General features: G+C 53.2%; 4 protein-coding genes across 4 annotated transcripts; 1 reads left to right on the top strand and 3 right to left on the bottom strand.

Moving 5' to 3' along the window:
* Positions 1–6228: 6228 nt before the first annotated feature.
* On the bottom strand, positions 6229–6669 carry LOC136582567 (histone H2A type 1-like). The gene has a single exon (XM_066583734.1). It carries the CDS (start codon positions 6667–6669, stop codon positions 6277–6279), a length of 393 nt encoding a protein of 130 aa, XP_066439831.1. The 3' UTR covers positions 6229–6276.
* Positions 6670–6985: 316 nt separating this feature from the next.
* Positions 6986–7412, top strand: LOC136582568 (histone H2B 1.1). The gene has a single exon (XM_066583735.1). The coding sequence runs from the start codon at positions 7005–7007 to the stop codon at positions 7383–7385; it is 381 nt and encodes a 126-aa protein (XP_066439832.1). The 5' UTR covers positions 6986–7004; the 3' UTR covers positions 7386–7412.
* A 1972-nt stretch (positions 7413–9384) lies between these two features.
* LOC136581718 (histone H1B-like) lies at positions 9385–12155 on the bottom strand. Its single transcript, XM_066582342.1, has 3 exons — positions 11516–12155; positions 9731–9798; positions 9385–9496 (listed from the first exon to the last, which is right to left on the bottom strand). Exons 1-3 carry the CDS (start codon positions 12153–12155, stop codon positions 9410–9412), a joined length of 795 nt encoding a protein of 264 aa, XP_066438439.1. The 3' UTR covers positions 9385–9409.
* On the bottom strand, positions 10430–10847 carry LOC136582569 (histone H3). Its single transcript, XM_066583736.1, has one exon. It carries the CDS (start codon positions 10845–10847, stop codon positions 10437–10439), a length of 411 nt encoding a protein of 136 aa, XP_066439833.1. The 3' UTR covers positions 10430–10436.
* Positions 12156–12407: the final 252 nt, after the last annotated feature.

Raw genomic sequence — 12407 nt, forward strand, 5'->3', positions numbered from 1 at the left:
CATTGTATGGCCATGAATCTGTTGAGTCTTGTTAATCCTGTGATACCATCAGCATTGTCTAGGGAATTGAGTTGTTGATTCTGAACCTTTGATCAAAGAAACGGGCTACTTCAGATGGTGGGGGGGTCCAATTGAAAGCACATGGCATAGGAATGTCTTTGTCCTTGACAAACAGAGAGGAGAAACAGGATGTTTCTCTCATGAAGCTAAATTCCAGAATGAACTGAGCGTGCTCACTGAAGTTCCTCCCAGATGGATGACATCACAAGCTACCTCACAAATACCTCCCTCTGAGAATGACCAATCGGCTCGCTAAATACTGTAACTGTATTCCTAAATTACTTCATTTCCTGTGTTAAACTTATTTAAGTTTTACGCGCGCTTAATAAAGTGAGAGTTTTCTTCGGGGGCACATGATGTAGACGTGTGATCTTTGAAAGGCTCTCCAGGCCTGCGCATATTATCTTAATTTGGAAACGCACAGTATATCGAAATAGCGAAAATTGCGCTAACAGTATCTATTAGGCAAATATCACTTTTAAGTATCTCCCAGTGTTTAATGAAGTCAATTCTAAAGGCCCATTTAGACACAACGATTATCACTCAAAATCCACGCACACGGCAGTTCATGGGACAGTTTTGAGCGTTCGCTTTGCATAAGCGTGTAAATGAAGGCTCACGCTGTATGCAGAAGACAAGCGGGACCGCTATCTTCTCCATAGAGCTGCTGTCTTCTCGGAGCGCTCAGCTGATATCCCGCTAAGCGCTCCTAGCGGGGTATGCAGAACACAGCTGGAGCGCTTGTCTTCTTCATATTCCGGCTGTGTTCCCCAAGCGGGATACCAGCTAAAACAATAGTATCAGCGGTATCCCGCTGAGAATGCAGCATGGATAAGGCTCATCATTGTCTTTCAGCTAGCTAAATGGGCCTTTATTGAAAGATGTCTGCTTGTTGTAGCCAGTATAGCTACTGGGGAAGGACAATCATTTTAATAAGACCCTTTCTTATTGAGGGGGGGGGGGGGTAGTGCCCGGGTAGTCATGCATGTCATGTATTTTATGTGGATGCGCCGTGCTAAGGGTCTAGTACTCTGTTGTATGCATTGCACAGCTGCAGCATGTAAGGGGCTAATGTCTGAAAGTGGCTGGGATATGTCTGCAAAAGTACCAATACATGTACCGTCACAAGATGTCTGCCTTCTATAAATGCGGGTGATTGAGGTGTAGTTGGAGTCCATCCTCTTCAACGGTTAGGAGTGAAGGGTACTATTGTACCTTGACGCTGTTGTGGCATGGTGGTCTGGACGCAGGTCAAGACCTGTTGCCTTGTTATGGAGGACAGGGGTTAATGCACCATGTGCAGAGACTGCTGGTGCTGCCTGTCTTTGATGCATGCTAGATTATTCATGCCTGGGAGTAGGGTGATGTTGTGTGGTTTTCCATTCACTCTGCCAGTTCCCATGTGCATAGTGGCTATATATTCTCACACCTCCCTTTGCTCAGTGCTGCTTATTCTGTTCCATAGTGGAGTCCCTGGAGTTTGGAGCTCTTCTGTGCTGGGTGTATTTCTACTTGCAGAGGAGTAGCTGTGGGTTCCTTTTCAGTTGCATTTCTGTTTTTCATTTCTGTGTTGCTTTGCTGTTCGGTTCATCTCTCCAGGGGTCCTTTCAGGGACAGACAGCGCCCAGGAGGAAGACCGTGGGGTCGTCTCTATCAAGGCTACTACTCTTCTTTAAGGCGGGGCCCCTTCACCTCCCTTACTAGGTTAGGGCCAGGCTTCATCCTCCCTGTAGCGGTGCTACCATTCAGCATAGCATGGTGTGCGGCTCGTTCCTACAGCGCATGCGTTCCCTGTCGCCGTGCTGAGTGTGGTACCCTGGTGTCGCACAGGCTTTTCATCAGGGTTATGCATTTCAGTTGTGGTGCACACTGCTCTTTGGTGCATATCTATCTACTAGAGTAGTTGTGAACATCACCCTGCGCCGGTGCTGAGCGTAGTGCTTGTGAACCATTGGGGTGTCACACCCGCAGCAGTCAGGAACACGGCGATCCATGGGCAACCATATATATCCTGGCAATGGTAATGATCTCACCTATGCAGCAGGTTATGTTAGCTCCCGTCTTATACTTCTTGCTGTGTCCTCTTTTCTGCATGAAGAAAGCAGTCTCTCATCCATACCGCTCGATCCTAGGCGGTACGTCCTGAGACGTTTGTATTTTTCTTGTTATAATGGGCACATACTGAATACATAGAAGAAAGCTTTTATCTCTATGCCTCCAGGCTCCTATCATTTACATGCACATATATATCCTGGGCCTGCTAACCTGAAGTTGAATGCAAATTAAATATTCTAAGCATAGAGCCTCTGAGGCGAAGCAGGGTAATTTGGAAGCGGGCCCACTCAGCAGATAATAGGCTCTCTGCCTGAAAGAAGAAGGTAGTTATAGATTCATAGAATGGTAGAGTTAGAAGGACCCCCAGGGTCATCGGATCCAACCCCCCGCTCAGTGCAGGATCACTAAAACATCCCGCATAGATGTCTGTCCGGCCTCTGAAGACTTCCATTGAAGGATTACTCGCCCACCTCCCGTGGCAGCCTGTTCCACTCATGGATCCCCCTCACTGTCTAATATCTTATCTGTGTCTCCTCCCTCTCAGTTTCATCCCATTGCTTCTAGTCTTTCCTTGTACAGATGACAATAGGGCTGATCCCTCTGCACTGTGACAGCCCTTCAGATACTTGTAGACCACTATTAAGTCTCCTCTCAGCCTTCTCTTCTGCTAAACATTCCCTGATCCTTTAACCGTTCCTCATAGGACATGATTTGCAGACCGCTCACCATCTTGTTAGCTCTTCTCTGAACTTGCTGCAGTTTGTCGGTGGCTTTTTTTTTTTTTTTAAAGTGGGGTGCCCAGAACTGGACCCAGTATTCCAGATGAGGTCTGACTAAGGAAGAGTAGAGGGGATAATGACCTCACGTGATCTAGACTCTATGCTTTTCTTAATACATCCCAGAATTGTGTTTGCCTTTTTGGCTGCTGCATCACATTGTTGACTCATGTTCAGTCTATGATCTATTAGTATACCCGAGTCTTTTCCTTAGATAAGTGTACATTTCAGTCACTCTGGTTGATGCCTGTTAGACAGCCATTCCTCAGCCTTAGACGGAGAGGAGAAGAAGCGTGTGTGGTCACCATCCACCACTCGCAGTCGCACAGGATATGCCATGGAGTATGGCAGCTGGAGATCTCAGAGTTGCCTTTTGATCCCAAAGAAGGGTGCTCTCTGCTTTTGTAGATCTGCCGAGAAGTCCGGGAAGATGGATTTTGCAGCATTGTTGCATCTAAGAGGGCCTCCTGTTCTGCAGCTTGTAGGATCACCTCTCTATCCCAGGAGTTGAGCAGCTTTGCCAACAGGGGTCTAGGAGGAGCGCCCGCCTGGTATAGGTGGTTTCATGGGTACTCGGTGTGCGCGCTCCACCACAAAGACCTGTGTGACAGGGAAGCATTCAGGTAGTCACTGTTCCATGATCCCCTGCGGTCTCTGCCCCTCAGTGCGTTCTGGCAGGCCCACAACACAGATTATACCGCCGTGAACCATTTTCCAAGCTGCCCGCCTTTTGTTTCCAGATTTCTGCTTTTGGCGTAAGCTCTCGCACAGTAGCTGCCGTCGGGGATACGGTATCATCCAGCACAGAGATCCTGTCCTCTGTACTAGTGACCCGGTCGGTCTCTTAGATTCTGGGTGGCTTGTCTCAACAGGCTCACATCCATTCGGATCTCGTGGATTTTACCCGTAAGGGCAGCAGTAGCTGTCTGCATCGCTGATAAGAGCCGATCGGACAGTCATTGCAAAGTCTGAACCAACCCAGCAAGCAAACTCAAACAGGCGGTTGGTGCAGAGGCCACGTCTCCTGATGCAGATGATGTCGTAGGCTCCGTGTCGGGGGGTTCCCCCCCTCGCAAACATCTTTAGTGTATCACTGGGAGAGTTCTGTCTAGTGGGTCCCATAGCAGAACCACTTCTGCATTTCCTGCCTTTGTAGGGGATTTTGCAAATTGCTTAAAGCTCCTTAAGTAGACCTGTAAAGGCCCCTAAGACATAAGGAGTATACAGCAGTCTCTGGCAGCAGTCACACAGGGAAGTCGTTCGGTTTGCACTTCATTGATGACTGTAATGAGGGACTCCGGGTCTTGAGAATCTGCAGAGTGTTGCACAGCATGGTGGCCACAGCAGAGGAGGAGTAATCCTGGCGCTTCTTGGGGTGGCAGTAGAAGTGCCACTGTATGCCCTGTGCCGGGGACTGTCACAGGTTATGGGGCCTCCTTGTTATACACGGTGCCCTGATGTTCCTGCCGCCCATAGCTGTCTGTTGTGGCTCCTGAGTGTCTCTCTGCTCCGGCAGGGGAGCGCTGATGCAGCAGAGCTCTAGTACTCCCCTTCACCGAAGCCTCCCTGCGCGCTCTCCCCTCGCCCCCACGTGTTTGTGGCAGCAGCTGCACTGCTCGCTTTACAGGAGGGATTCACGCTCCAGCGGCTCTCTGCTGCATAGCCCTTGTCTCCTTCACTCCGTCTTCTCTCCCACTGCTTCAGGAGCTGACAGGCCAATCGGCTGCACAAGATGGCAAGGGCTCTTGTATTCAGCCAATCAGCAGGGAGAGGGGATGGGCCTTTACGCTAGACAACTAAAAGAAACGCCCCGCAATGACGGCCCTGATCAGTAGTTTCCTCTCTGGTCCGCAACTGTATATATAGACTACGGGCTCTGCGCTGAGCAGCTATCGCTTTCTGCTTACAACGTAGAAGATGTCTGGTCGCGGTAAAGGAGGGAAAGGCCTTGGGAAGGGCGGCGCCAAGCGGCACAGGAAGGTGCTCCGTGATAACATCCAGGGCATCACCAAGCCTGCCATCCGCCGTCTAGCTCGCAGGGGAGGCGTCAAGCGTATCTCCGGCCTCATCTATGAAGAGACTCGCGGCGTCCTGAAAGTCTTCCTGGAGAACGTGATCCGCGACGCCGTCACCTACACCGAGCACGCTAAGAGGAAGACCGTCACCGCTATGGACGTGGTGTACGCGCTCAAGCGCCAGGGCCGCACTCTCTACGGCTTCGGAGGTTAATAATGCTGCTCTTTCTCCATAACACAAAGGCTCTTCTCAGAGCCGCCCACCTCTTCCAAGGAAAGGCTGTAATACAACTCCTTGTGGGGTCGTCAGCAGCGGTGATAATCTAGGCGCTCTGACATGATAGAGCGGGGGTGTAGCAGCCTCCCCGTCAGGGTGCGCTTCAGGCTGCGGTCACGGCACGCTTTTAAACCCCTTAACCTATTTAGGGCAGGCAGGTTATGTTTATAATACGCGAGGAGCTGGGCCTGAATTAATGAGTGCGGTGAAGGGTTAACAGACCTGCCGTTGGAGGTCGGGTGGTTTTAGTGCCGCCTATGGGCGGGGCTATAGTCAGATTCTTCCTGCTCATTGGCTGATCCCCGGAGATTTTGAACTTCCCGCTCAGTTGATCGCGTCTCCCGCTCTTCCTGTCCTCCATCCATGTAACACGTGTAATCAGTGACCAGGCCGTCTGATATAGAGGCGCTCGGGGCTGGAGGTAAAGAACCCTCAGATACACCCCATAATCCCAGACCTACGACGGGCGGTGGAATCCTCTACCTGCTCCACCCGTAACGCAAGAGGACGTCTAATCCCTGTAGGTTTACTATAATCCAAAACCAGCCTGAGCCGTGCAGGGCTCTGGGAAAGCTGGGTGATATAGCTCCACCTCCATAAAAAAGGGCATGGCTGTGGAGTGACATGATGAGCGCACTTCTAAGGGGGCGACCGTGCAGAGCTCTGAGAGGGCTGGATGATGCGGCTGCAACGCTTTGTAAGCATACAGCCCACGCAGGACCCTGAGAAAGCTGGGTGTTCTCTCCGAAACACAACTGAAGCGTTCCGATTCTTGTATATACGTGACCTAACAGAGGACTCTGTTAACCCGTTATCGCAAGGACTGGTGAGCGAGTCCTACAGCCGCCCGTCCTCTGGACATGAGGTCACCTAGAGCAGGACGATTGTCCGCTTCTGCCGGTGACAGGGATGGCCAAATTGGCATCCGCCCCAATCTCTGCCTCCTTGTGGAAAGTCCTGTACAGTTAGTTTCCCGGTGCAGCCGGCGTACCGGCCACCGAGTATCACAGCATAGAAGCGGCGCAGCTCTGTTGTAAGGAGCATGTGGGTGGCTCTTAGAAGAGCCTTTGGTTCTATGGAGGGATCGGCGCGATCACTTGCTCTTGCTCGTCTTGCTGCTCTCGGTCTTCTTGGGCAGCAGCACGGCCTGGATGTTGGGCAGGACGCCTCCCTGGGCGATGGTCACCCCACCGAGCAGCTTGTTCAGCTCCTCGTCGTTGCGCACAGCCAGCTGGAGGTGACGGGGGATGATGCGGGTCTTCTTGTTGTCCCGGGCGGCATTGCCAGCCAATTCCAGGATCTCAGCGGTCAGATACTCTAGCACTGCTGCCATATAGACCGGAGCGCCGGCGCCCACCCTCTCAGCGTAATTGCCCTTGCGGAGAAGCCTATGTACACGGCCGACAGGGAACTGCAGCCCTGCCCGGGATGAGCGAGTCTTGGCCTTAGCACGGACTTTGCCTCCTTGTTTGCCGCGTCCAGACATCTTCTAGCACAGGAAAGCAGAATTAGGATAAAACACCTTGAAAGTTGTGATAACGAGAAAGCGCAGTTCTGTTGATTTTTATAACCTGCTGCTCCGCCCTCCTCTCCTCTAATTGGGTAGCTTTCAATCCCCCCAATAGAGGCCAGACTTGAGGAAGAACCAATGAGCGGCACTGGGCGTGGCTAAGACTCTCACAGGGGTCACATGTTTTGCTGCTCCAGTAGAACAGCAAGCAGACGGCGGTACTCATTTGCATGGCCCCGCTATAAATACCGCAGCGCTGGGAGGTGCAGGAACACTGTTCTCTCTAGTGAGGAAAGTATCTCTACGTTATCATGCCTGATCCCGCCAAGTCTGCTCCAGCGCCCAAGAAGGGCTCCAAGAAAGCCGTGACCAAGACTCAGAAGAAGGACGGCAAGAAGCGTAGGAAGACCAGGAAGGAGAGCTATGCCATCTACGTGTACAAGGTGCTGAAGCAGGTCCACCCCGACACCGGCATCTCCTCCAAGGCCATGGGCATCATGAACTCCTTCGTCAACGACATCTTCGAGCGCATCGCAGGGGAAGCCTCCCGCCTGGCTCACTACAACAAGCGCTCCACCATCACTTCCCGGGAGATTCAGACCGCCGTGCGCCTGCTTCTGCCTGGAGAGCTGGCCAAGCACGCCGTGTCCGAGGGCACCAAGGCCGTCACCAAGTACACCAGCGCCAAGTAATCTGTTCCGTGGCCCGCCGTGCACGATCACCCCAAAGGCTCTTCTAAGAGCCCCCCACCCCGTCTACAGCAGAGCTGTCACCTCCCGGTTGTGTAGGGAGCATCCTCGTTTGCTCCTCTGTAACAAAGGTTGTGTATACATCGGCTTGGTTACTTAGTCCCCTGCGTTGCACAACTCGTCTTTGTCTCTGTGTACCGGAGTTGTTCTCTGTCTATGTACTGGATTTGAGGAGATCTTCCCTGCAGCGCTACACAACTGTATCTCTGTCGGGGGTCGCGATGCTGATTGCGCTGCAGATTAGGGATACGTGCGGTGACCGAAGCCGCGCTATGCGGACGCCTCCATAGAGGTGGGCGCTACGTGGATTCGGTGGTGCACCTACGGACAATTAGCCATTACAGAAGCGGCAGCGTTTTTGCCACCGAGGTACCCGGAGCACAGTGCGCCCATGACTGGATTATGCTGTGGGCTGAGGTCGGCGTGGTGGCTACACGAGGCGGTCGACGTCGGAGGGGGATGCCGACCACAAGTAGCAGCTGTACTGGAGTGCTCGGAAGGCAGAAGACTACAGGGGATATGCGGGTCTGCGCCCTAAAGCAGTGGGGTGCACAAAGGGAAAGGGGTAGTAGGCAGACGACATGCTGGGGGCTGTAGTACATTGTAGTGAGTAGCGGAGGCAATCGGGGATGCCTGAAAATAAGAGGCTTGAAGCACTGGGGGTGCTAGGAAAGGGGAGGGGGGCCAAGAGGAGAATAGCCTCACCTTCTCCAGCTGCTTATGTAGAGACGCCCATGCCCCTTTTGAACCCTTTTATCGAAGTTGCCATCAGCCACGTCCTCGGGCTGACAGTTCCACACTCTCACTGCTCTTACAATGAAGAACCCCCTTCTATGTCGGTGTAGAAACCTGAGGGGACCACAGTGACAGCGGAACCGGAGAGGAGATGGCAGTCACCAAAGTGGCAGCCTTCCCGGGTGCAGGGACCGGAGGGGAGCGAGAACCAGAGTGGCAGTGCCCCGCAGGGGGACTGTGAGCATTGACCAGAGCGGCAGAGGCCGCATGTGGAACAGAAGAGTACCGGGAACCAGAGGGGCAGTGCACCGGCTACAGCAGCCGCATGGGGAACGGGGGCGGGGACCATAATGGAGCAAGGACCAGAGTAGCCGCGGCAGCAGGGTGAACGGAAGCAGAGACCATCGTGGCAGCGGCCGCAGGTGAACGGGAGCGGAGATGGCAGTCTGGCATGGAGAACAGCGGGCATCCCTTCACAAAGAGGCGCAGGCTGGATTTCTCAGAGACCAACCTCTTCCCTAGATTAATTGAGTGCTCCGGCTATATCACCCAGGTCTCCCAGAGTCCCGCAATGGGAAATCAGTGCAGCACTCTGGGAGAGCTGGCTGCTATGACGGCAATTCTATGTAAAATGATGGCTGTGCGGGTCCCTAGGAGAGCTTGGTGCAATTTGCAGCACTTCTACATGAGGACGCCTCCAATATGGTAGCACTACACGGATTAAAGGGCAGGCCGTATGCTTTAGTACAAGGAGGACATACACTCAGTGCGCCGCAGCCTGCTTCCTGGTAGAAGAGAAGATTCCCTGGCATTAGGGGTCATCATGGTGGGGGGTATTTTTAATAGAACGCTTAAATCTCTTATTTGCAATAACTAAAGTATGTATGTGCGCATCTAGGCATTTATTTACTTTGTCCCCGCCCCCTCTCTCGAGTATTAGTAAAGACAACTCATTTTAATGATACAAAGACCTTGCGGGAAGGCGTCATGAGGGGAACACGGCTGACTATAGCATACGCAAAGAACAACAATGGGCATAAAGTGTGATTCAAAGGGTTAAATGAGTTTGGCCACTAACAATGCCAACGCATAAGGGGTGATGGCAGGCATCCGATATAGGGCGGGTTACACGTATCAGAACAGATGGGCAATCAGGCAGCAGCGACACCACAAGGAGTTGTATTACAGCCTTTCCTTGGAAGAGGTGGGCGGCTCTGAGAAGAGCCTTTGTGTTATGGAGAAAGAGCAGAATTATTAACCTCCGAAGCCGTAGAGAGTGCGGCCCTGGCGCTTGAGCGCGTACACCACGTCCATAGCGGTGACGGTCTTCCTCTTGGCGTGCTCGGTGTAGGTGACGGCGTCGCGGATCACGTTCTCCAGGAAGACTTTCAGGACGCCGCGAGTCTCTTCATAGATGAGGCCGGAGATACGCTTGACGCCTCCCCTGCGAGCTAGACGGCGGATGGCAGGCTTGGTGATGCCCTGGATGTTATCACGGAGCACCTTCCTGTGCCGCTTGGCACCGCCCTTCCCAAGACCTTTCCCTCCCTTACCGCGACCAGACATCTTCCACGATGTAAGCAGAAAGCAATTGCCAACCAGTTCAAGCGTCCTCCCTTATCTACGCGACGAGCGGACCAGATTGAAATCAGTAACAAATGACGCAAGTTTAGGCGTTCCTATTGGGGCAATTACATGTTGGCCACTCCCCTCTCCTTGCTGATTGGTTTAACACAGAACCGTTTGGAATTTTGAATTGACCGCGTATTCTTACAATTCTCAACAGTTTCCCGGCCGGTTCCCAATCCCATTATGCGGTATTAATTAGTGTAGTTTTGTGTATTGCTGTCTTTCTTCTTCGTACAATGAGATAATATCCACATAAATACACCCTCAACACTAATCCCTCCCCGGCCCACAGGCACAGATAGATGCCTCATACGGACACGTTTGATCAACCACGTTCATAACAGTCTGCCGGGGAGTCAAATCTCTTTCTACTACATTTGAAAGATGAGAATGGCATGAATTAATTGAGGAACTGACTAGGTCACTGAAGGGGTTAACAGACCACCTCCTGCTGACGACAGAACATTATTGGGGAGAGGCGGCACCAGGGTACACGGCGGCGCACAGGCTGGCTGTGTACCCGAGGGAGAATCGGAAGAATGATAGCGGAGGACAGGATGCAGCTCGTTTGAGGAGGATTTGGTGGCTCTGAAAAGAGCCTTTGTGTTCCATGCGGTGCCCAGAGCAGATCTAAGCCCTCTCTCCTCGAATCCTGCGGGCCAGCTGGATGTCTTTGGGCATGATGGTGACCCGCTTGGCGTGGATGGCGCACAGATTGGTGTCCTCGAACAGTCCTACCAGGTAAGCCTCGCTGGCCTCCTGCAGGGCCATGACCGCTGAGCTCTGGAAGCGCAGGTCAGTCTTGAAGTCCTGGGCGATCTCTCTCACCAGGCGCTGAAAAGGAAGCTTACGGATCAGCAGCTCGGTGGACTTCTGGTAGCGACGGATTTCACGGAGAGCCACTGTACCTGGACGGTAGCGGTGAGGCTTCTTCACTCCGCCGGTGGCAGGAGCGCTCTTCCTGGCGGCCTTCGTAGCCAGCTGCTTGCGGGGAGCTTTCCCTCCGGTGGATTTACGAGCGGTCTGCTTGGTTCTGGCCATAGCTCTACTGTACAGATGCACACAGATGTGATATGATGGGAGCCGTAGAAAGAGCAGAGCCTTTATACCCAACTTGCTCTTCCCTATTGGCTCTTAGAAACAACGCCCCCTACATCTCATTGGCTTTTTCAAACAAACCACTAGCCCGCCAAAACGCTTGATGCCCGCGACCAATCAGCGTTCGGCAGAGGTTGGCCCCACCTCACCCTATCAGGCCATTGCATGATACGTACGGGTGTCTGTGAAATCATGTTCTCAGCTGCTTCCCTGCATTGATATGTCCGCAGAAACACACACTCCACGCTGCACGGCAGTCTCCCCCATTAGAAGCTGCGCTGCTTTTATGGGAAATGCATTAGGTCGGCGAGTCCCCTCCCCCTTCACACTCAGCCCGGCATCCATACACGCATTGTATAGGTCACACTCCACAACAGGAACAGGGATGATGCGGCGACAATGTCTCGTATTACTCCCCCTCTACAGCCTCCCCCTCGCTCCCTAGACTCCCAACTGATATGAAGTACCCTGTAGCCGCTATGGGGGCGCTGCTATCTAGAACAGAATTCGAGGCAGTGATAATACAGCTCTGCGGTGAGAAGGTGGCGGCTCTGAAAAGAGCCTTTGTGGGGTAAATGCATGGGCGGCTTCAGCTTATTTCTTAGACGCACTCTTCTTGGCTTTAACAGCCTTCTTAGCCGGACTCTTGGCAGCTTTGGGTTTGGCCGCCTTCTTAGCCGGACTCTTCGTCACCTTCTTGGGCTTTGGGGCGGCCTTCGGCATTGAGGCTTTCTTCGGGCTCTTGGCCACTTTCTTGGCGGCGGCCGCTGCAGGTTTCTTTGCTTTTTTCGGGCTTTTGGCCGGAGCCTTCTTGGGCTTCTTAGGAGATTTCGCCGCTTTCTTGGCTCCAGCGGGCTTCTTGGGCTTGGCCGCAGACGCTGGCTTCTTTTTGGCCGGCTTGTCCTTAGTCTCCTGCTTCTTGTTCAGCTTGAAGGAGCCGGAGGCGCCGCTGCCTTTCACCTGGAGCAGGCTGCCCTTGGTAACCAGAGACTTGACGGCCAGCTTCAGGCGGCTGTTATTCTTCTCTACATCGTACCCTCCGGCAGCCAGAGCCTTCTTCAGGGCGGCTAGAGACACCCCGCTGCGCTCTTTAGAGGCGGACACGGCTCTGACGATCAGCTCCGACACGCCGGGACCGAAGGACTTCTTGCTTTTCTTGGCGCCCCCTGCGGCGGATTTCTTCGGCTGCTTCTTGGATTTGGCAGCCGGCTCGGCGGCAGGAGGAGCGGCGGCTGGCGCGGTTTCTGCCATTGTGTGCTGCGGTAATCAAATAGTAAAACTCTCCTGGAAGAGAAACTCTGAGAGCGGCGCTGGTGGCGCCTCTTATATGTACAGCGGCCGCGCTCTGATTGGCTCGTGAGCTGGCCCGTCCTGAGCTGCTATTGGCTGACACTGAGCACAGCTACTGCCTTATCCCATCCGGGCCTCCTCTCCGCTCCGTTCTCCTCTTGTGCTTCCCTGCCCGGGATAAGAGTCCGTTACCGGTCAGAACCGGACAGGAGA

Source organism: Eleutherodactylus coqui, chromosome 11 (genome assembly GCF_035609145.1).
Source record: "Eleutherodactylus coqui strain aEleCoq1 chromosome 11, aEleCoq1.hap1, whole genome shotgun sequence".
NCBI lineage: Eukaryota > Metazoa > Chordata > Amphibia > Anura > Eleutherodactylidae > Eleutherodactylus > Eleutherodactylus coqui.

Bases quoted from the DNA above. Each gene is read 5' to 3' on its own strand.
- LOC136582567 (XM_066583734.1), bottom strand. From the start codon at position 6,669: ATGTCTGGACGCGGCAAACAAGGAGGCAAAGTCCGTGCTAAGGCCAAG.
- LOC136582569 (XM_066583736.1), bottom strand. From the start codon at position 10,847: ATGGCCAGAACCAAGCAGACCGCTCGTAAATCCACCGGAGGGAAAGCT.
- LOC136581718 (XM_066582342.1), bottom strand. From the start codon at position 12,155: ATGGCAGAAACCGCGCCAGCCGCCGCTCCTCCTGCCGCCGAGCCGGCT. The intron at 9,799-11,515 runs GTGCGTCTAAGA...CTCGTCGCGTAG, and splicing joins GGCTGTTAAAGCCAAGAAGA to ATAAGGGAGGACGCTTGAAC. The intron at 9,497-9,730 runs GTAAGGGAGGGA...GGAAGACCGTCA, and splicing joins GTGGAAGATGTCTGGTCGCG to CCGCTATGGACGTGGTGTAC.
- LOC136582568 (XM_066583735.1), top strand. From the start codon at position 7,005: ATGCCTGATCCCGCCAAGTCTGCTCCAGCGCCCAAGAAGGGCTCCAAG.